This window comes from Neofelis nebulosa, chromosome 10 (assembly GCF_028018385.1).
Source record: "Neofelis nebulosa isolate mNeoNeb1 chromosome 10, mNeoNeb1.pri, whole genome shotgun sequence".
Lineage (NCBI taxonomy): Eukaryota > Metazoa > Chordata > Mammalia > Carnivora > Felidae > Neofelis > Neofelis nebulosa.
The window spans coordinates 87478699-87494097 of NC_080791.1; the positions used below are offsets into that span (position 1 = coordinate 87478699).

General features: G+C 37.5%; 1 protein-coding gene across 5 annotated transcripts in view; it reads left to right on the plus strand.

Moving 5' to 3' along the window:
* HIPK3 (homeodomain interacting protein kinase 3) overlaps window positions 1-15399 on the plus strand; it is a 92326-nt gene that overhangs the window by 56766 nt on the left and 20161 nt on the right. For all 5 annotated transcript variants that reach the window (XM_058688583.1, XM_058688586.1, XM_058688585.1 and 2 more), the window contains exon 3: window positions 11046-11169. In XM_058688583.1, the coding sequence (XP_058544566.1) occupies window positions 11046-11169 (124 nt within the window). The remainder of the gene's footprint in view (window positions 1-11045; window positions 11170-15399) is intronic.

Consider the following 15399-nt stretch of genomic DNA (forward strand, 5'->3'; position numbering starts at 1 on the left):
TCCTTGTACAAATGTACGTTTCCTGGTGCCTGCCTTTTATAACCACTTTAGGTCTTTGCTGTCTTTTGCTAGGTACAGGGCTTTGACATGTAAGAATTTATTGAGTGTGTGATGTTAAATTGGTACTTATGAGTATAGATGGTCAAATCCACTGCTGAGCTCATTTCCTAATTGTTTCTGTAAAAGGATATTACAGTCATCTTTGGGAACACGGTATCTGCCAAAGTAAGAGCCTTATTTTAACTAAGATGTATCTAGCAGATGACTGTGTATTTAATGTGAAAGATTATTTATGGTTAAGATGAGTAAATGCTTAAAGATCAGAGAAAGGAGTAAAATGTCAACTAAGTTCTTTTACATAAGTGTATTTATATTTCACATTTCCTTGTTAGTCCTAAAATCAAAGATGATATGTTTAAAGAGAAAAGAACACTTTTAATGATAAGTATAGCATCCAAGTGGGAGAACTTCCAGTAAGACAAAAGTGTGATAGTTTCAGTAATCCTAGGAATTATTTATTTTAAAATGTAAGAGTTAAAGGTATGGATTTTGAAGTCATAAAACCTGGCTTTCAATCCAGCTGTACCTTGTACTAACTGTGTGACCCGTAGGCAAGATACTTATCCTTGTATCTGTTTCTTCACCTATTAAAAGGATTAGCATAGCTATCAAATTGGTTAATACTTAAAAAGCACTTAGAGCATTGCCTGTTTCATAAGCCATTATGTAACTGATGTTATTGCTGTTATTATATATTTCCTAAAGGATTTATACAGAATGAAAAGTTGGTTTAAAAAATGACAGGAAAATCTTTAAAACAAACAAAAATTATCCTAGGAACACCTGATGGCTCAGTCGGTTAAGCGTCCTGACTTCAGCTCAGGTCATGATCTCATGGTTTGTGGGTTCAGGCCCCACCGTCAGTGCAGAGCCTGCTTGAGATTCTCTCTCTCCCCCTCTCTCTGCCTCTTCCCCCACTGATGCTCGTGCATACTCTCACTCACTCTCTCTCTCTCCCTCTCTCTCTCTCTCTCTCTCTCAAATAAACTTAAAAAAAAAATTGTCCTAGTGGCGCCCGGCTGACCCAGCCAGTAGAGCATGTGACTCTTAATCTTGGGGTTGTGAGTTTGAACTCCACATTGGGTATAGAGCTTACTTAAAAAAGATTAAAAAAATAAAAAATTATCCTAGAAAACTAAGGACCAGTTAATCAGAAAAGGCACGTAACAGATGTTTTCTCATGTTATGGAACTGTTAGAGAACGTAGATAAGTTAGTATTTTTCTATTCTGTGGAAAATAAAACAGGAGCATAATTTTAATTGCATTGCTAAAATTACCTTGGTGTTAATTTCCAGGTCTTCTTTTTGACTTTCTTATGTTTCTTTCAGTCATAAGATTTAATAATTTGAGATTGTGTATGGTTTAGAGAAAGTCTTTTTGAATCAGGCATTTGAAATCTTTAGTTCCATCACTTTCTGGGTAACTTGGGGTATTGTATCAGTTATCTGTTGTTGTGTAGCAACTGCGAACTTAGTTGCTTCAAAAACAATGATATATTATTTCTCATGATTCTGTGGGCTGGCTGTACTCAACTGAGGACTTCTTCTGTTTTACGTGGAACATTTTGTTTACCAGCATTTTTTATCCTGGAGCAGAAGAACAGTGCAGAAATCTGTCTTTTTAAAACACTTCTTTAAATGAGGTAATACATTAAAAGTTATTTCCATGATGCTTGACCCATTGTTAAAGCTCAGTAAATGGTATTTTGTTGTAGTTGTTTTTGTTTTTTATATAGTCAAAACATTTAGCTTTCCCAAATGCAAAGTGGCTGGCATGTAAAAGTCTTGGTTGTTACCTGTTTGGCTTATGTATTTGATTTAACAAAACTATTCTTAGCATTTTCGATTTAGTGAATGTATGCTTATAGAGCTCCCTTTGATAGATCAGTTCATGATAAATGATGACTGAGTGCCTACTATGTGCCACACAGTTTCCTCACTGCTGGGAATATAGCATTGAGAGAATTAAAGTTCCTGCCCTTGGGACACTTGCCTAGCTGAGAGGGTAGGGCATGTGACTCTTGATCTCAGGGTCGTGAGTTTGGGCCCCATGTTGGGTATAGAGATTACTTTAAAAGAAAAAAATGTTCCTGTCCTCATGGAACTTATATACTAGTGGGGGAGGGAAAAATAAGTAATAAACATATTTAGTTGGTTGGAAGTGCTATAGGGAGCTATAAAGCAGGATAAAGGAGGAAAGGTAAGTTTATGTGTTGGTAGGGGCTTACCCTTCTATATTTAAAGTGGTCAGGGAGGGGCTTTCTAATAAGTGATATTTGAGCAGAAACACAATGTAAGGGTAAAGAGATTATGTCCTGCTATTCCCTCTACCTGGAACAGATTTTGAAACAGGAACTCTGATTAGAAACAGTAAGGAGGCCAGTGTGGGTGGATCAGAGCAAGTAAGTGGTATAGTGATGGGAAATATTAGATGTAGTTAAGGGCTGAATCATGTGTGACCTTGTAGGCCACTTGTAAGGGATTGACTTTACTCTGAGATGAGAAGCTGTTGGGGGTTTTGAAGAGAAGAATGGTGTGGTCTGACTTGTGTTTTAAATGGAGCTGCTAACTTGAGAATAGGTGGTAGAGGACAGGGGCAGAAGCAAGAAGAACAGTTAGGAAGCTTTTGCAGTAATCCAGATGAGAGATGATGGTGGCTTGGATTAGGGTGATGGTAGTAAAGGTGGAGCAAAATGGTCAAATTCTGGATCTTTTTTGAAGATGGAGTCAATGGGATCTGATGATAGATGTGGAAAGTGAGAGAAGGAGAAGGGTCAAATTTGATTCTCCCAGATTATGAATCTGAGAAACTAGGATAGCGTTGTCATTTCCTGAGATGGAGAAGGTTGGGGAAGGAGAGGTTTGGGGGAAATTGGGAGTTCTTTTTGAATGTGTTTAGTTTGAGATCTGTAATAGATACTCAAGAAGAGATGTTGAGTGGACAGTTGGATACATAGGTCTGGAGGTAAAGAGAAAGGTCTGGGTTGGAGAGAGACATTTGAGAGTGTTAAGAATAGAGGTGGTATTTAAAACTCTGTGATTGGATGAGATCACTTAAGGGGAGTGAATGTTGAGAGAGAAGTTGGACATCCAAGGACTGAGCCTTCGATACTCCAGAATTTAAAGCTTGTGGACATGAGATGGAACCAGAAAGGAATCTGAGAAGGGAATGCTAGTGAGATAAGGGGGAGAACAAAGACTGGTGTTCTAGAAGACCAAATGCAGACAGTGTTTAAAGCAGGAGAGCATAATCATCAAGTCCAGTAAGTCAAGGATATGGCAGTGCAGTGGCTGATAGTGACCTTGACAAGAGAGCTATTTTGGTGGAATGGTGGGGAAATGAAAGCCTGATGAGAGTAAGTTCAATACGGGGGCAGAATTGGAGGCAGCTTTTCTAAATAGCGCTTTTAAAAAGGACTTGTATAAAGGGGAAAAAAAGAAAGGAGTGATGGCTGATGGAGAGTGTATAAAGAAGATGGTTTCGGGGGGGCGGGAGGAGAGAGAGACGAGGAGAGGGATGGGTGAAGAAATTGGTGGAGTGATATGCTTCAGTAAGTGAGCCTGGATGCCTTAGATAGAAGCACTGACAGATGCAAGTGGGCTAGTAGATGTGATGATGAGAAGGTGGAACTTTCTTTCAAATTCTATTTTTTTTTTTTCAGTAAAGTAGGATGCAAGGACAACAGTCCGGAATGAGGATGGGGAGGAGGTGGTGGCTTGAGAAGAGAGGAGGTGTGAATTTGGACAGTGGGAGTATGAATAAATTATGGGAATGTATATACTGTTTAACATTTTACACACATTCTTTTATAGGTAAAAGCATAAGATTAGTCCTTTAGATAATCTTCAGAGAATGTAGGGTCCGTAGAACTGCGTCTTTAAAAATGAAAACGTGAAGGCTCTGGTAAATTACTTGCCAGTGGAGGGAGAGCTAAGTGCTTACTCTTGAGCGTTTGAAACATAGCTCTCTTTAGATGGTTTTCATTGTTTGAAGTTAGTGGCTGCTTACCAGACTCCAAAATTTGTCTTCCTAGAGCTTTTGCACATTGATTCTCAATTTTTTAGTACCACCATAGCATAAAGTTCTTATGAAACTTACTGAAGGGAATTGCACCACATGATCCCCATTCTTTTAAAATGGATTGCCAGTATATGGGCAAGAGGTTCTTTTGGTGCCCTAGAGGTTTGACAAAGGGGTAGCACAAGATTAACTCGATCATAAAGACTGCTGCATCAAATTAAAACAGAAAAATTGGTAGTTCCTTCAACACTCTTTTCCCTTTTGGATTTCTATTCCATCAAAGGCATTTTCCTCCTGTCCTGGCTAGTTCTGTCTGAGGCATCACTTGTCTTTGGTGCATAGCCTTTATGCTCTGACCTTCTTCAGCCCTGGAGTATTCTTGCTCCACAGCATTGGGAGCTGATATATGGCCTCTTTTGGTTAACTTATTTTTCATACTAGCCAAAAAAGGTAGAAAAAAATTCAAATGTCCATCATTTGATAAGTGGATAAGTAAGTCTGGTATATCCACACAATGGAATACTATTCAGCAATAAAAGTTAGTGAAGTACTGACACATGCTACGACCTTGAAAACATGCCAGTGAAAGAAGCCACAAAAGATTATGTTAGATGATTCCAGAATAGGCAGATCTAAAGAGACCGAAAGATTTACTTTCGTGGTGGCCTCGGGATGGAGGAGTTTGGGAGGAATAGGGAGTAAATGCTAATGGATGTAGGATTTCTTTTTGGGATGATGAAAATGTTCTAAAGTTGACTGTGGTGATGGTTACACAAGTCTGTGAATATATAAAAACCATTGAATCATACCATACCTTAATGAAAGTGTTATCTTAAAAAATGCCTGCTGCATCTTCTACCTTAGGAAAGCTGTTCTCATTTTAGTATTTTCATCCTTACTGAGTTTACCATTTATTTACCTTTTCCAAGTTGGTGTTGCATTTCTCTAGTATCTTTTTAGCATGTAGATAAATACTTGTGTAGAAGTATCATTATGAGGAGCCTGGATGACTGTACCTTTCAGTCTCACTGAGGGATGTTACTTACCGTCAGCTTCTGGCCCTTAGCTTGAAATTTCAGAAATTATTTGATTAGTGTTCTGGACTTGACCAGAACAGGGTGGTTCTGTCACTAGACTCATCAGAATCTGAAGTATATCAGCATTATGCTAATTTATTAATTTTAATGAGAAGTGAAGCTCTTAGGCAGACTAGATATTTACACTTGTCTAACCATTATATTCTCTATATGTAGAAAAGAAAACTTACTCTCTGTGAGTTAGGAATATGATAAACATTTGCTGGATGGCCATGAAATCATCATGTGAGTTCATAGTTTAGTGGTGTTTGCAGTGATGACCCAAGATATCTGTCTCTGTTACAAGAATGTAATTGTTCTTTGAGCTGGGTATCCTGAGCTCCTGAACTGAGATACCCTTTTTCCTAACAGGGCTGGTTTTTTGGGCTAGTAAGTGAATTTTCAACTTACAAAAGTAAATAAAGATGAAGTAAAGCAAATAAAATGTTCCATTAATAGTCATCTTCTTTTCTGAATGACAGGACTTCACTGTGTTCTTATTTGAAGCATCTGCTGCCAAATTCTCCTCTACTCTGGCAATAGTCCCCAGAGTTCAGTTTACATAGTTAAAAATTTTCTGTTTTCAGCTTCTCCACTTTACCCTATATTTTATATTAGTGTTTCAAGGTTTTAGAAAAGTAGAATTTATTCTTAAAAAAAATTTTTTTTAATGTTTTTATTTATTTTTGAGAGCAAGCGAGTGAGAGAGACAGAGCATGAGTGGGGGAGGGGCAGAGAGAGAGGCACACATAGAATCCAAAGCAGGCTCCAGCAGCACAGAGCCCGACGTGGGGCTTGAACCCACGAACCTCGAGATCATGACCTGAGCCGAAGTCAGACGCTCAACGGACTGAGCCACCCAGGTGCCCCAAAAGAATTTATTCTTAATGTTGATAAATTGGATTAAAAACACATGACAAGAAAAAAAATAATAATGAAGAAACATGGCATTTTAGGTATATATTGCCTTTGTTACCATATGACCTAAATTTTTTTAGTTTGTGGGTTTGACATTTCTAATTGTGAGTTATTATTTATAGAGTGGTAAACAAGAGGTTTAGTTATACTTTCCATTCAGTTAGACATGTTTAATATGTGCTTTGCTTGGTCTCCAGAAGTACAAATGATGTGCATTCCCTGTTATATCCTTAGCACTGCTACATTATAGCTGCTCAGAAGGGAGTTAGGGTAGATGAAAAAAGGAGTGGGAGAATTTCCTTTAGGAGGAGAACAGAAAATTTGACTGGTCCACATATTAGAATCCCTGTTGTGATCATTTTTATACAAAAGTATAGTTAGCCCAGAGGAAGGATTTGAGAGCCAGTTAAGAAATAACCAGAAAACTAAGCTTTATTCATTACTGACAGATGGATATATTGTTCTTTCATTCATAATTAAAAATTAAAAAAAAATATATTTATTTACTTATTTTTGAGAGGTGGGGGAGGGGCAGAGCAAGAGGGAGACACAGAATCTGATGCAGGCTCCTCCAAGCTGTCAGCGCAGAGCCTGACACGGGGCTCAAACTCAGTGAGAGATCATGACCTGAGCTGATTGACTGAGCCCTCCCCCTCCTCCCCCCCCCCCCCCCCCCCCCGCAGGCACCCTGCATAATTTACTTTTTAAAGTTTAATGTATTATAAGACTGAGTGGTGGAACTCTGACATCTCTGGCCATTTCATCTAGATTGTAAATGCTTTTAAGGTATTGCCTCCCAGCCTTTTACGTTGATCTACATAGAAAATGGTAATATTTTATGTCATGCTACAGTAGACTGGAGAGAATTTGGGCACATTTGAATGGGACTTGGTGAGGAAATTTGTTGCATTTTCTTTATGATATATATGTATTTGAAAATAAAATAGCAAAAGTTTTGGGGAATCTTGTGGCAACCATGGAATTGTGTCTCTCAGATTCTGCTTTCAGAGAACCTCTTAGGGGGGAGCACAGTTGACTGAGAGTCTCCAGCTGTTGCACTTCAGGTTTGCATCTGGGTTGTTCCTACCTAGCCAGGGACCAAACATAGTAGGGGCATTAGAGTTGGACTATTCTTGCTTGGTGGGGAGGTCTTATCACAGGTAATTTTTTGCTTAGAGACTCTGCATTGGCCCAGCCAAGACTTTCTCTTAATAGCACTGCAGTGGTGGGTTCTCTCTGTCCGACTCTCCCTTTGCCTCTCTCCTTTCACAGGTGTCAGAACTGCTCAAGGTCTGAGGGCTGTCTTCTCCTACTCCTGCCTCCTCTCCCTGCCTTCCCCCAAGAAATTTCTTGTACATCTAACCTGCTTTCAGAAGACCGCAAATACACAATTTGTATAAAACTTGCAGTTAAAATTCTTTCTAATTTTTTATTTTTATTTTTTAGAGAGGGAGAGGGAGAAGGGGAGAGAGAGAGAGAGAGAGAGAGGAAGAAAGAAAGAGAGAAAGAGAGAAAGAAAGAAAGAAAGAAAGAAAGAGAGAAAGAGAGAAAGAGAGAAAGAGAGAAAGAGAGAGAGAAAAAATCCCAAGCAGACTCTGTGGTCAGCATAGAGCCCAGCATGGGGCTCTATCCCACGACCCTGGGATTACGACCTGAGCTGAAACCAAGAGTCAGGTGCTCAACCTATTGAGCCACCCATGCACCTCTCTTTCTTATTTTAAAATGAGAAATTTAAGTTTGCTTCTGTAAGTATAACTTTTGTATCTCAAGTTTTATTTTTTATTTTTTTTATTATTTATTTTTGGGACAGAGAGAGACAGAGCATGAACGGGGGAGGGGCAGAGAGAGAGGGAGACACAGAATCGGAAACAGGCTCCAGGCTCCGAGCCATCAGCCCAGAGCCTGACGCGGGGCTCGAACTCATGGACCGCGAGATCGTGACCTGGCTGAAGTCGGACGCTTAACCGACTGCACCACCCAGGCGCCCCTCAAGTTTTATTCTTAAAGTGGCTTTATACAGTTCCTGGTCAAGAGTTTGAAAAGATAGCTCCACATTCTTGTCACCATCAATTACAAATTTGGCTCATTTGTTAAGTGGTAGCAAACAGCAGAAGGAATTCATTGCTCTTTGTCTGATTGACAGAAACTGCTTTCTTATTGTTAACCAGGTATCAAATAATTTCAGTCTCTTTAAGTTGTATATCCAAGGCACTATCATTCTGTTAACTTTTCTTTCATTGCCAAATGTGATGTTGGAGTTTCCAGTAGCCAATTTCAAATCCCATTATGTTTTCATAGTAAATATTTCAAAATAATCCTAAAACTCCTTAAAAAATTTTTTTTAATGTTTATTTATTTTTGACAGAGAGAGACAGAGCATGAGCGGGGGAGGGGCAGAGAGAGAGGGAGACACAGAATCCAAAGCAGGCTCCAGGCTCTCAGCTGTCTGCACAGAGCCTGAAGCAGGGCTCGAACCCACGAACTGTGAGATCATGGCCTAGCCGAAGTGGATGCTTAACCGACTGAGCTACCCAGGTGTCCCTAGTCTTTATTAACTCTTGTGGCCATTTTTCTTTCTGCCTAGGCTTCTATTCCTCAAGGTCAGTTCAAACTCATTTCAGTCTGATCCTTTTTTCGTGTGTGACCTAACCTTTATAGGAATGACTTATTTGAGAAATGTTTACTGAATGCATATTCTCTGCTAGGTTCTGTGTATATCACAATGAACAAAAAAAGGGTAAGATCTTCTCTGTCTTTTGTACAATATCGTGAATATGTAAGATTGATAACTTAGTGTAACTTGTTTTTTCCCCTCTTTCTACACAATTTAGCATTTGGTTATATCTGAATATAATTCACATGTATGCATCTACACAAACCCTTACTGACTAAGCATTTTGTGAAAAGAATGAAAGTATTTTATAACTATGTTCTAAAGATCTTTTATGGCGTGGTTTTTAATAAATGCTTGTGGATTAAGAGTCTGTTGAACCTTAAGTATTAATTACAGCAGAGATGTCCAGGAGCGGAAGAGTCACTGGACAGATTCTAAATCAATGGAGAAAACAGCTTGCTTATCGAACTTACTGTGATCAGAAGAGCTGTAGGGAGAAGATGGAACGGTCTTCCCATTGGTCTAACTACTTGAGCCTGGGGCTTTGGTTCTCAACTTTGGCCATGTATTGGAATCACCTGGGAGCTTTAAAAAAATACTGATTCCTAAGTCTCTCCCACTCCCCACCCCTCCTCTCCTCAAGTTTCTGATTTAATTGGTATGGAGTGTGGCCAGGACCAAGTGATTATAATGTACAGCCAAGATGGAGAACCACTGGCTTAGGAGATAATGACAGCAGTATCAGTTAAAGAAATTAGCAGAAGCCTTATTTTGCTTAACTGTATATTTTGTCTAACTTATCTTGTCTAACTGTATATAATATGTATACTGAGAGGACCTGGGAACAGTGCCATCCTGGCACTAATGAGGACCCATAGCTCATTGACAGAGTTCTGACTGGTTAAGTCCGGGAAATTTAGAGTATCAAAATAGATAACTACAGTAATGGATTATAACGCACTGGATAAAATAGGGTTCCATTAATTTAGGCTCACATAGGCAAATAAATGAGTAAATTGAAAATTTGATAAGAAAAGGATTATATATACAGTCCCAAACTGAAATCCTGCAAAACATTTAATTACAAAGGGAAAAGGAGGAACAAAGTGAACATTATTAGTACTAGAACAAATCAAAATTGTATGTCACCTGATGGCACATAATGAGAAAAAAAAAATATCACTTCTCTAATACTCTTCCCAAAGATGTATAACCTGGATCTAATTATGAGGAAACACCAGGCAACCCTGCACTGAGAGACATTCTACAAATAACTGACCTGTAATATCTTATGCCAAGGTCATACAAATGAAGGAGAGACCCAAATTATTCTAAAAAAGAGATACTACAACTAAATGCAGTGCATGGTTCGGAATTGGATCCTTTTACCATAAAGGACATTCATTATTAGTATAATTGACCAAACTTGGGGTATGGGGCTTAGATAGTAGAGATGTACCAGTGTGCATTTCCTGATTTTGATGATTGTATTGTGGTTATATGGGAGAATATCTTTGTTTGTAGGAAATGCAAAGTATAGAGTTATTTAGCAAATTACTCTCAAGTGGTTCAGGAAAAAAACCCCACTCATTGTATTGTTCTTATAACTTCTCTGTAAGTTTGAGACTGTTCAGGGTAGCCATGATTGTATGGCTTACTTGGGAATTACATAGCTGTACGTGAAGCCTCTCAGAATGTTAATTTTATCATGGCAGGGCATGTGAAGTAGCACATATTTATTTATCTGGGCATGATATTTTTCATGGAATACATTTTCCAAGTTATCAGAGCTTGTCAACTGATAAAATACTTTCTACCTGTTCCGATGTCCTTTATTTTCTGCCTCTTAAAATTGTACTTGGTCTTGTCCCATTTGGATGACTAATGGTCCTGGTTTTGTGAATATTTATTATTGTGTTCTGAAGTAATATCTAGGACTAGATCCACTTTTAGCCTTTGGGGTTGTTTTGTTTTGCTCTTATCTTTCAGTGTCTGGTTTTCAATTCTGTTGATGTCGTCACAGTGTATGTATTTCATAGTTTTCCAGTTCTCTTTCTAATGTATTATTTCTAATTTGTTACAGTTGCAAAGTCAAGATCTGTGCTTTTTTCCCCTTTTTAATATGTTAATAAAATTCTCTATGAGATTAAGTATAGAGATTTTTATCCTAGCAATGGTTGTATTCATTGTACCCTTTTAAGCTTAATGGCTAGGCTTCAAAGAGTTCTGAAAAGTGAAGTTACTATAAATAGAAGGTGACTTCTCTGTCATTTATTAACTTTTCTTAGAATGTCAGATGAATTAAGATAATTTTAGAGGGAAATCACTCTTTTTTTTTTTTTTCTTTTGATTTCAGAGCTCCAGAGATTATATTGGGGTTGCCATTTTGTGAAGCCATAGACATGTGGTCATTGGGATGTGTGATTGCAGAATTATTCCTTGGATGGCCACTCTACCCAGGAGCCTTGGAGTATGATCAGGTAACAAAACTTCATGATCATCAAGGTAGAATTTATACAATGTAAAGAAAAATAGTAGACTTATATGAATGCATTTCCCAAGTATATAATACCTGTCAAAATCTTTTTAAAATAAAATAACAAAATCTGAGACCTTAGGGAATTTAAATTCAAGATCTCAAAACTGTATTTGGTTGTTTAAAAACTTTTATAACAATTGAAGTAAGCTTTCATAAACAAAGTTACAATCCACAGGTCCCAAAACAGTTCTGCAAAAAAACACTTGGGAGAATTTTTTGTATCATTTTTATGCTACAGACCTATAAAGGGCTGGACTGTATCCATTTAAATAATAGAGCTATGCTTGGGTGACAACTTTGATGGTGGATGAAATGTCAGCCACTTCCAAGGAATAAAGGCCTCATAACTATTGGTCTTAAATCAACAACCATTATTGGACTTGAGTACTTCAGTCACTTGAACCCTCTTTAGTATTTTAAGTTGTTTTTGAACGGTGCTGAAAATCTGTTTAACATTATTTAAATGATTCTCCATCAGGCTCTGTGCTGGCAGCTCAGAGCCTGGAGCCTGCTTCTGATTCTGTGTCTCCCTCTCTTTCTGCCCCTCCCCTGCTTGCTCTCTGTCTCTTTCTCAAATAATAAACATTAAAAAATAAATTAAAAAAAAATAAATAAATGATTCTCAGTAGAATCCAGCAAATTATTTCATGAAACACTTTTCATGATAGTTTCAGTTATGTTCATTAGCTTCTCTAAGCTATTAGATCATATTGTTTGCTGTTTTATTTTTTTGTTTTTGTTTTTAATACCAAGGTTATTTTTGGAGTAATTATAATCTTAATCAGTATTTTTTGAAAAAGTTTCATAGCATCCCCCTTGTTAATAGATATATATTCAAATCATATTTTAGTGGAAAACATTAGTCAAAACTAACAAAGTGATTATATCAGTTTTGTCTTCAATTGGTTTGTAGTGGATAAATATAATTTTTATTTAAACAATATAGTGTTTAACTTTTAATGAAAAAATAGAACATTTCAATGCACACATAATCTAATTGTAACAATGAAATGTGCCTTATTTCTGACTTTCAGGGCTTAGCTTTCTATATCAAAAAGGGTCTGAGAGGTTGTAAATTTGGTGACTTCAGTGTTGCTGAAGTGATTCTACAAGTCATTTAATAGTAATTATGAGATCAGATGTTATCATTAACTTTAATCTCTTCTTCCATAGACTTTCTACCCATAAGTCTCCTCTTTTAGGCTGGGCTTCCTATATTCTCTGCTTTTCTCCCTCTGTGTTCAGCATTCCTCTTAGAAGGTAGTTTCTGTAACCTTTTCCATACATACATCTTGGCTTCCTTCAGCTTTTTACCCAGCCACTAACTTTGTTGCAGATGGCTAGACTGTGGCTAGTTTTGAACGAGTTGGTGATCTAGTTGCAGAATCCAATAATCTCTTAGCTGTTGAAGGACCAAGGGTACCAGTCACATGCTAGAAGTATACTTCTGGTTTTGTGGGTTACAAGTTATGACATGTATGGTATTATGGAGCAGAACACCATCTTGTGGCAACTTCAGATAGATTTGCTGCTGTACTTTGGATTGGGATTTTTACAGTTCTAGTCTTGGACACCTGTTGTTAATACTGAGAAGGACCCTACAGATTTTCTAGTTATACTCTTTCCTGTTTTTTAAAGAGGATAATTGAGGTCCAGAAAAATGAAATGACTTGTTAAAAGTCACAGTGGTACTTTAAGACAAAGCCTTGATCAAACCTCAGTTTTTCTAAATTTCATAATAGATATCTTTTAAAACAGAGAACAGGTGTTAATCTGATTCAGATTAGCAGTACTTTCAGGATGTATATTACTTTAATTCCAAAAGGGTATAATAATTTAAAAAATAATTAGCACATAGCATCAGTAGTTGCATATTATCAATTTGATGTTTTAAAAGTTATTTTCCAGGGCGCCTGGGTGGCGCAGTCGGTTAGGCGTCCGACTTCAGCCAGGTCACGATCTTGCGGTCTGTGAGTTCGAGCCCCGCGTCGGGCTCTGGGCTGATGGCTCGGAGCCTGTTTCTGATTCTGTGTCTCCCTCTCTCTCTGACCCTCCCCCGCTCATGCTCTGTCTCTCTCTGTCCCAAAAATAAATAAAAAACGTTGAAAAAAAAATTAAAAAAAAAAAAAAAAGTTATTTTCCAATAACTTTTCCAATAACGCAGGTTATTTTCCAATAACGCAAGGGAATAGGATTGATGATGTGAGCATTCTTGTTTGGTTTCAGTCTTAGACTTTACACATATTTCCAAATATGATGTATGCTGTATAGGTTTTGATAAAGGTCAGATGTCAAATAGAGCTCCCTCTATTCCCAATTTTCTAAGTTTTTTCTTTTATCCTAAATTGGTTTGGACTTTCAATGCCTATTCTATTCTGTGCTATGCTATGCTATGCTATGCTATGCTATTTTTATTCATTCATTCAGAGTGCAAGCGGGGGACAGGGGCAGAGGGAGAAAGAGAATCTTAAGCAAGCTCAGCGCTCAGCATGGAGCCCTACATGGGGCTTAATCCCATGACCCTGGGATCATGACTTGAGCCGAAATTCAGAGTTGGACGCTCAACTGACTGAGCCACCCATGTGCCCCTCAAATGCTTTTATGCATCCATTAAAATGTTCACCTAAGTATTTCTAGGGGTTGTATTTTACTTTAGTCTACTTATTAATGTGGTTTGATTTCGTAGATTGTCCCCAGCTTCCTAGATTAAGATCATCAATTAGGATGTGAAGAGGCCATCAGTAGGGTATGCCTTTGTCCATTACCTGTTCCTTGTTCCAGTCATCTGCTGCCCTCATGTACTTGGGCACATAATTGGGGTGTTATTGTTATTTTATTTTTTAACTCATTTTTTTGCCTACAGTGGCAGTGCAGTGGGTAATAGTAATATTACTAATTAATACTTACTGAGCTCTTTCATATGCCAGAAACTGTTCTTAGACTTTCATTAACTCACTTAATGCTCACAATAACCCTGTGAGGTACATTCTACTATTGCCTCTGTTTTACAGTTGAAGAAACCAAGGTGTGGGGAAGTTAAATAACTTGCCCAAGAATCCAACACAGGAAATCAGAATCCAGAATCTTTCCTGTTAGCAGTGGACCACGTCTACACTACGTTGTGGATAATGATACTTTCCATAAGGATCATTACAGTAGGGGAGAGAGTTAAAAGGACCCAACCAAACCCTGCACCAGTCTGTGCTCAATCCCTGGCACCAGCCCTCTTCCAGACTTTCCACTTCCAGACGTCCACTTTCACCTTCCCAACTGTCTCTCTGCTGTCACTTGAAGAGGATTTTCATGGTCTTTATGTTAGTTTCTCAAATCCATCAACCTCCACTGGCATTCTGTCTCCAGACTGAGTTTTAGTGATGGAGCCAAGAGCTTAGTTTATCATTTTGTTCTACGACGACATTTTGTATAAATGTTTATCTCTCAGAATGTATGAGAGTACAAGATACTCTTTTTAGTGTTTGCTTTTATTAATAGCATTGCTTTTATTACCAGAAGTGTTCTTCTATTACAAATCCATCAGTATTACTTATAAAGAAGGGATATTAGCCAATGAATTTGGAAAATTCAATTCAGCACGAACACAGAGCAGTTCTATATTTTATACATCTAGTAATAACTTTAATCTAAAATTGACAGAACCAAAAAAGAAAATAGATAAACCCACAGTCATAATTAGAAATTTTTAGCACATTTCTTTTAATAATTGGTAGAGCAAAAGTAGAAAAAAAATAGTATACAGAAGATTTGAGCTCATGAATAAGTTGATTTAATGACATAGGCATGTAGTACTACATCCAAAACTACACACAAATTGTAGAATACATACTTTTCAAGTGCACATGGAACATTTACAAAAATAAAGACTTTCTATGAAATATAACTTATCTCTTAGGTCTTGTCTTAATGTCTAACCTTTATTTAATCTTCTAATGGAATAACAGTTTTGTTTTTTTCCCAAAGGAAGTGAAAAAGAATTAACAGTAGACCTATAATTATTATATACTTAAAAGCCACATTTGGGTCACCAGGAAAAAATTCATAGATTATTTTAATTCTGCATTATTGGGTTTGTGTTCTAGCTCTTTAATCATCTTTATCATCTATTTCTTAAAGCTTTTCCAAGGCAATTTCCTCTTTGAATTTTGGACTCTAC